The sequence below is a fragment of the Cydia splendana genome, chromosome 12 (assembly GCF_910591565.1).
Source record: "Cydia splendana chromosome 12, ilCydSple1.2, whole genome shotgun sequence".
In the NCBI taxonomy this organism is placed as follows: domain Eukaryota; kingdom Metazoa; phylum Arthropoda; class Insecta; order Lepidoptera; family Tortricidae; genus Cydia; species Cydia splendana.
This window is the reverse complement of record NC_085971.1, coordinates 6,545,672-6,553,691: the sequence shown is the minus strand read 5'-3', so window position 1 is coordinate 6,553,691 and position 8,020 is coordinate 6,545,672. Positions and strand designations below refer to the sequence as shown.

Genomic DNA, 8,020 nt, shown 5'->3' with positions numbered 1-8,020 from the left:
CTCACATTATGTACAATTTTACTTGTAAAATGCTACGAATGCAGCAGCAGTATTTTATTTATACTATAATAACCCAAGACCACCCCTAAAGCTTAATAATTATAAATATTTTTAAAATACTCGAGTAGTGATCCTAATTGTGGGCGTAGCTGAAATAAGCGGTCGCTCTGCCATACTAAATTTGCACGGGAGAGTATAATATGTGTGGTGACCTCGATTCGACTTATGTGCTGCGTCTAGTAGGTACTTGAGGTGGTCTGTGGGTTATCAAGAGCAGAAGAATAACTACACGTCAAATTATATTCTCAGTCGTTACTAAGCAGGCGAAAGCTTCACAATGCTCACTTATTACTTTACAACGTTTGTTTTATTTTTTTGTGTTGCGGGTAAGTACTATTACCAAATATAATGATTTAACACAAAATTAAGTGATTTTTCTTAATCTTAACGTACCATTATTTTACCCAATTGAAAACATTCCAAATGAGGGCTGATGCCTAGCATTAAATAAGCGTCGGCTGTTTTTTAGGGTTCCGTACCCAAAGGGTAAAAACGGGACTCTATTACTAAGACTCCGCTGTCCGTCTGTCAGTCTGTCCGTCTGTCTGACACCCGGCTGTATCTCATAAACCGTGATAGCTAAGCAGTTGAAATTTTCACAGATGATATATTTCTGTTGCCGCTATAACAACAAATACTAGAAACAGAATATAATAAATATTTAAGTGGGGCTCCCATACAAACGTTTTTTTTCGTAATGGTACGTTACTGATATTGTTATTTAATTTTATAGTAAACGATAAATGGAAAAATTCACATAATAATTATTAAATTAATGTACTTTAAAAACCATGATATTTTCGGACCTATATGATTTTCACAATTTTCCTTGCTGCAAAGCGGAACGTAGCAATTAAATTGTTATTTCGGCTTTTTATTTATATTTAGAATCTCCACGCAATATTGTGACTAAATAAACTTGCACTTAGGCCTGATCTGATTTCCACGATTTTCTTAGCCACATCGCTCGGTTCTCCTTGGTCGTCGACTATAAGAAACTCAGCGCTTTTTCATTCATTCGCTTTTCTTATTTCCTGATCTTTGTACAGCCGCCATAGCCATATCGGAGCGGCCGAGGTGCTCAAAAATATCTGAAACCGCACTCTAACGTCTTGACAACAGAGGGGTGTTCAGATACATGTGAGCAACTTGACCGCTCCGATATATCTGATGGCGACTGTAGTAAAAGTACTACCATTGTGTTTCAGAGTGCGTTATAGATGACTATCGGTTTGTGTCTGAAATTGATGGTTATCTCAAGCTCCATCGCGTCCCAGAAAAGTGGCAAGATGCCCGTTCAAGATGTTATTTGGAAGGTAAGGTATCTTTGTTTTATATTAGCCTTGCTCAAAATAGTATAATTACAAATAAAATGTTTTTCAACGACATCTAAAAAAAAAAAACAACAAATTCTTTGTTTTCAATTTTTTGTTGTGTCTCCAATTAATCTGTTAATGATATGGTATGACCTTGACACTCGCGTGCGTCGAATGGGCAATAACCCGCGATTGTCTCATGTCAAGTACAATAAAATTAATCTTTTGCGTAGGTTAGTAAGTTTTTACTTTATGAAACGGAATTGATAAATAAATAAATACCAGGGGATATCTTACACAGATCAACCTAGGGCCCGATTCGAACTTTAAGATGCGTCAGTTAATATTATTAACTTAATATAGATATCTAGAATCGATATGGATTAGATATGCGAGTGTCAAATGTGACGTTTCTTCAAACGAAAACGTCACTTTTGAGACTGACATATCTAATCCATATCGTTTCTAGATCTATTAATTCACGTATCTTAAAGTTCGAATCGGGCAGCTAGCCCAAAAATAAGCAAAGCTTGTACATCTACCGTGGGTGCTACGCGACGATATACATACTTATATAGATATATATGCATAGAAAACACCCATGACTCAGACACAAATATTTGTGCTCATCACACAAATAAGTGCCCTTACGAGGTTTCGAACCCAAGACCATCGGCTTCACAGGCATGGTCACTACCCGCTAGGCCAGACAGGTCGACAATAATGAAACAGTCATTCCAATGATATATTCTCAACGAATTCTATGTTCTTTTAGATTATTTGCTAAGGTAAACGTACTCGTACTGCTGCTCGACGCGATCCCAGTAGTACATGTCATCTTGAAACTTAAGTCATTGTCAATAGAGGTGACAGCAAAGTGTTATCTATTGGGCATTAGCATGTCCAGCACTAGTACGTTTAACTTGCATGCTGATTACCAAAATAGTACATTTCGATGCTAGTGCGGAAGGTATGTCAGTACTTCACGAGTACCGAGATATCTTGCCACGAGCCGCAGGCGAGTGGGAAGACTCAGGACGAGTGAAGAATGACATTTCCGCACGTGTATCGAACGACGTTTTTTAATACAGTTGCGAAAAAATAAGTAAAACATTGTTAATCGTACACTAAACAAAAGTGGTAACAGTGACAGCTCGCTTAGACGTCGTCTTTAAGTATATTATATCTATGGGCGTTTGGCAGCTATTCCGTTCCATTCAGACACCTTATTAAGAACGGAATTTTCAATATTCAATATTAAAAAATAAACGTGTTATAATGATGAAGAGGTAAGTATTAAAATATGAAATATGTATATTTTTCATATTCTTACATTAACAGTAGGTTTTTATGCTGATTACGACGTTTAAAGGAAACTAATATTAACACTCATCAATAAGTAGTCGTGAATTGGAACAAGTATAAATTTAAAAAAATTGGAAAAGTAAAAAGCACTAGTTCGACATAACCAACTTTCCGCACGCTAAACAGCTACGTAAAGTAGCACTTTGTGAGCAACTGTATTAAAAATTATATTGTAGGTGGTGTTCTAGCCTCACCAACAGACGTAAACATAATAACTGCTATGAAAGAGATGATAAATAAGGATAACCGACAAGAAGGCCCAGAGAATGTTTACACTGGAATCCATGCGACATATACTAAAGGGTACTATACGACTATTACAGGTATACAATTATTCATCAAGTTTTTATTTAACCCGTGGAGCGCCCTAATATCACACGTGTGATACTAACTCAATGTACCGTAGCGACTCAGTATCAGACGTCAGATCAATATGGGTCAAATTGCTTTGCATCAATTTGTTGTATGATGGACGTTCGACGGGTTAAGTAATTACATTAAACCTGATTTTATGTGAATGTACAGTCAGCAATATTATTCGCTTAACATCTTGACATATAAATTTCTATGCAGGCGAGGGTACCTTTTTTCTGCAGCTGACTGTAGATATATGTAAGTACGCTTAGAGTGCTCATTCCATACATAGATAAAAACACATTTATAAATAGTTTTGAGTGAGCTTTGTGAAAACTTTACCTACCTAATAATATGTAAAATTTTTAGCTTGATTAGTATTAAGTTATAAGCCAGTTTAGCACTTACCTATTAATAATTCGTTTTACCATACTTTCCATACAATTTATTATTATTAAGTAAGGAAACTAATGCATGCAGTAAGTACTCGAAGCTTACTTATTTTTCTAGAGTATGTGATAAAAACACACTTTCTTATTCTACTTACTTTCTTATTATTCTTATTTGAAAGCTATAAATAAAGGCTACCAATAGGTATTACATTTAAAATAATAAATGAATTAATTTTGTTTAGCTCTCCCCAAGAAGGGTTCCATAACTTTAACATCTTTTGTGACTGTGAAGTTATTAATCGCATTATACCCAGCGTAGTTAAACCTAAACTCCATAGTTTTTGCATAATGTACAATGACTTAATTGTGCCAAATAATGAGATCTGCCATTAATAGAGCCTGTTCGAAAAGAGAAGAGTCCCCATACATCATGCAGAATCATGTCAATCTTGAGGAAATAATATTTTCGCCAAAACTAAAATGGCTGACTAAAATTTTGCTATGTTATTTACAGGGGTCCCTCTCTCACAGATTGATATTCTATGGGAACGTGGTCAACCAACTAGCCATGCTGTTGGCATTTATTATGACCACATAAGTACTCGTAACTGTCTTGTCATGAATCAATCTGGGGAATTAGCTGTAGAAAATTGCGATACTGATCACCCATTCTTCTGTTTTAAGTCAACGAAGAATATTGACGCACATAAATGTGGCCCCGAGTATATTGACAGTGGTAAGATGATTTTTATTGTTATACATATACATAAGTACCTTATTTATACTAGGATGCCCTAAGATGATTCAGTAGGGCGTGGTGGACTTTAGACATAAAAGCGTAACATTTAGGGGCCTATGAGATCTAGTTAATCAAGGGACGGCTAGCCAAAACAGCATAACAAAATTATTTATGAGGGTTCTTACAAAGCTATGAAAATATGTTGTAATTTATAATGGTCACTAAAAGACTCACTGCAGTTTTGGGTACAGATAAATTGTAAATTAGCTCACCATATTATAACGTTAAGTAAATAGTTAACTAAGTATTAAATTACTATTCCATTTTAACATAAATATTGTCATTACCCTTGTTTGAACTTTAAGGATGGGTATCGAGAATTATATTTAGTTTACTCTTTGACTTAATATTCGTGACTCCAACAGTATGACTGCACACTGCCACAAACCTCGAGCTAGTTCACATTTTTTTCTGTCAACATAGTAGTATTATATAGGTAGTAGTACTAAAAAAAAATAAGAAATTACACTAAAATTAAAAAATATGACGCAAACAGTAACAAACATTAGCAAATTAATCAGCAGCCAGATAACCACGGTTTTTTTATCCTCCCCTTGAACGACGCAACCGATTGTGCCTGTCTGAGTGAAATAGGCAGCTCGTTCCACAGTTCAACTGCACGCACTGCTAACAACTTTTCTTATATATGAGATACCTAGTGATAACTTAAATATGAATAATATGTAAATTTTAGGGCTATTTTTATATTTCAATTATTATGTTTTGCGTATTCAATCAATTCCCATCGAACTTAATTATATTTTACAGACTACCAGTTGGATAACAGAACTAACAGTTGTTACAAGTTCCACAAAGAAGGCCGGTTGTGGCAAAACGCCTTCAAGACCTGTATGTCAGAAGATGCATATCTGGCTATCATTAACAGCGAAACTGAGTCCCAAGTCCTTAAAGAATTATTTACCAGATATCCCCGTGATGATATTCCCGGCAACTTCCATAAAGATGCTGCCAGCATTGGCTTCACTAAGTGGGTGGAATTTGAAGATTGGTTCACTGTTCATGGTGAGTTTATTTTTGAGTGTCAAGCAGGTTCATTGGTTTTGAAAAAATATTAAGCTAAGTATATGCACCTACTTGGCAAGCGATTGTACAGTCAACTGTAAAAATATGAGTGTAGACAACTTAATCAAAAATATGTCCCATAGTTATTAATTCACTGACATAAGAGTTATGGGACATATTTTTGAGATGATTTGTACACCCATATTTTTACAGTTGACTGTACAGGTGCTACCATAAACTTCGAATTCGAATCCTTGAAACTATGGAAACGGAAGATATCGTGTAAAATTAATTTATATTCTATAAAAAAATATCATTGTATTTTTGGGTTTAAGTTTAAAATACTGTATAACAATAAAATTATTCAAGCAATTCTGATATTGTTAACCTTATTGCTATTATTATTTTACAGGCGAATCGCTGGCTGAAGCCGGATTTTCTACCTTTAATTCTGGTGAACCCAACAATGTAGATCCACCGGAAGTTTGTGGATCGGTTTGGAGAACTGGCCTGCTTAATGATCATAACTGCAATCGATTCCTTGCTTTTATCTGTGAAAAAACACCTTCGCAAAGCAATGATAAAAAACGTGAATTTAAATAATTTAAATGTCACACTTTATGTTAAAATTAAAAAGTTAAGTAAGGTTTATTTTTTTAATAAAATGAACCTTTTTACATAGATTATTGGACCATAAAGTCCTGACTGCGAAGCAGAAGAAATATGAACATGAGTCGCTGCTAATGTGAACTGTATAGGTACTGTGAGCAATTTTGTATCGGAAATATTGTAAAGTTAAAGAATGTAGTAAAATTTATTGTGTTCATCAAATTTACGTTGCAGTTCCGTTTGTGCATTTATTTCTTTTTATAAAAGCAAATATTTATTCTTATGAAATTATTTATTACTAAAAGTTCCCGTAGAACGATACGCTTATTAAAGGCAGTAATTTAATTAACTTGGACTTTAGACGCTAGCATTCCTTTCCTTTATAGCCTTATTTGCTCTCAATATCTCAGTAAATACTTACGTAATAAATGATTTAATTATAAGAAATTTGCAAATAAATTTACCTATGAGTAGATACAAAGAAGATATGGTAACTATGGGAATAAAGACAGTCGATCTGGTAACTCTGCTCAAACTTTGATAGAAAGTGTGGAAAAGTCATTATAAATGTCATATTTTCATAGAAGTTTTCAATTTATGACTATATTTTCACATACGTACATATTATAATTGACAGTGCAGTGTACCTGCAGAGTTAATTTGGTTCGACTCTATAAAATTTATGACGATATTTTCACATACTTACGCACATATTATAATTGTCAGTGCAGTGTACCTGCAGAGTTAATTTGGTTCGACCCTATAAAATTCCTTTGTTGATTTTGAAAATTTTCTATTTAGTATCCCGAACTCAATCTTTTGATCTTATAGGAAGAACAAAAAATGTTCATTAAGACATTATGTACTGCACTGGCAGTGCAATGCCATATCTAAAAAAAAAATAACCGCCGAAAAAAAACTAAAAGGAAATAAAAAACCGGCACTAACACGAAACGAGTCGACCAACAAAAACAATAGCACACTGAAAAGAAAAAAATAATTATTTTGTCTTCAATAACGCAAGTGAATACCTATGAACTATGTATATACATACTTCTGAAATCAATCACACAAATCTGCGTATTTATATATTTACAATATGTTATTTTTGGAGTCGGTGCAGGTGCTTCACTAAGGTGCTCAAGTTTGTTTGAGGCTGGCAGGTTAGTGATTTTGTGAATTTTTTGATTACTTTTAAAATAGCTACCTACCTTGCTTTAGCTATTAACTGTTATATTAATAATCCTACTTTAACTATTATTTTGTTCTGTAATATAAATAAATTACCCCTATTTTCCCACCCTTAGGGTAGGATTTTTTTCCAATTTTTTATTATTATTACGACTACTCTGTAAAAGGTTAGCGTGGTCATACGTTACAATCGGTGAGTGAAAAAAATCAATCATCCCCTATTTTCCTACCCTTAAGGTTGGATTTTTTTTTCCAAATTTATATGGGACCAACTTCGGGGTATACCCTTTCCAATAAAAAAATAATTATCAAAATCGAACATCTCTGTAAAAAGTTATGCGTGGTCATACATAAAAAAAAAAAAAAAAAAAAAATATACGCGTCGACTTGAGAACCTCCTCCGTTTTCTTTTTTTCGTCGGTTGAAAAATGCGCAAGATTACAAATGCAGGACCAAAAAAATATTCTTACCGTAACCTAATTGTATAAAAAAATATAATATTTTTTTAACAAAATGCGAACCTTAAAATCATTTTCCTTTAAATTGACAAGTAACTGATAGTTTTGAAAATAATTTGTGCATTGTACATTTAATTTTCGTTGATAAATGTACCTATATGTTTGATTAGACTAACATGCAGTAATCCTATAAAACCAGGCCAGGCAGAGACAAGTATGGCTAAATTTATGGCGCAAATTAGCCAGCGTAGACTGCAATAAATTTACATATGAAACTCATAAGGTACCAAAACACTTGGCTTGTGAAGTTAAACTGGATGAGCTCTATTTTAGGCGACCACTTGTAGTTATTTTATTAGTGCTAACTAGATTGGTATTTGGTTGCAAATTAGCATTGCCATTCAGCGAGAGAATGCTGCCAGCATCTTCGGCACAATGCCGTGGGGCCTTATT

The 8,020-nt window shown here is 34.0% G+C and overlaps 1 protein-coding gene across 1 annotated transcript; it reads left to right on the top strand.

Annotated features, from left to right (window-relative positions):
- Window positions 1-324: 324 nt before the first annotated feature.
- On the top strand, window positions 325-5,912 carry LOC134795861 (secretory phospholipase A2 receptor-like). The gene is made up of 6 exons (XM_063767792.1): window positions 325-386; window positions 1,269-1,376; window positions 2,918-3,064; window positions 4,002-4,223; window positions 5,055-5,309; window positions 5,722-5,912. The coding sequence occupies exons 1-6, from the start codon at window positions 338-340 to the stop codon at window positions 5,910-5,912; spliced, it is 972 nt and encodes a 323-aa protein (XP_063623862.1). The 5' UTR covers window positions 325-337.
- Window positions 5,913-8,020: the final 2,108 nt, after the last annotated feature.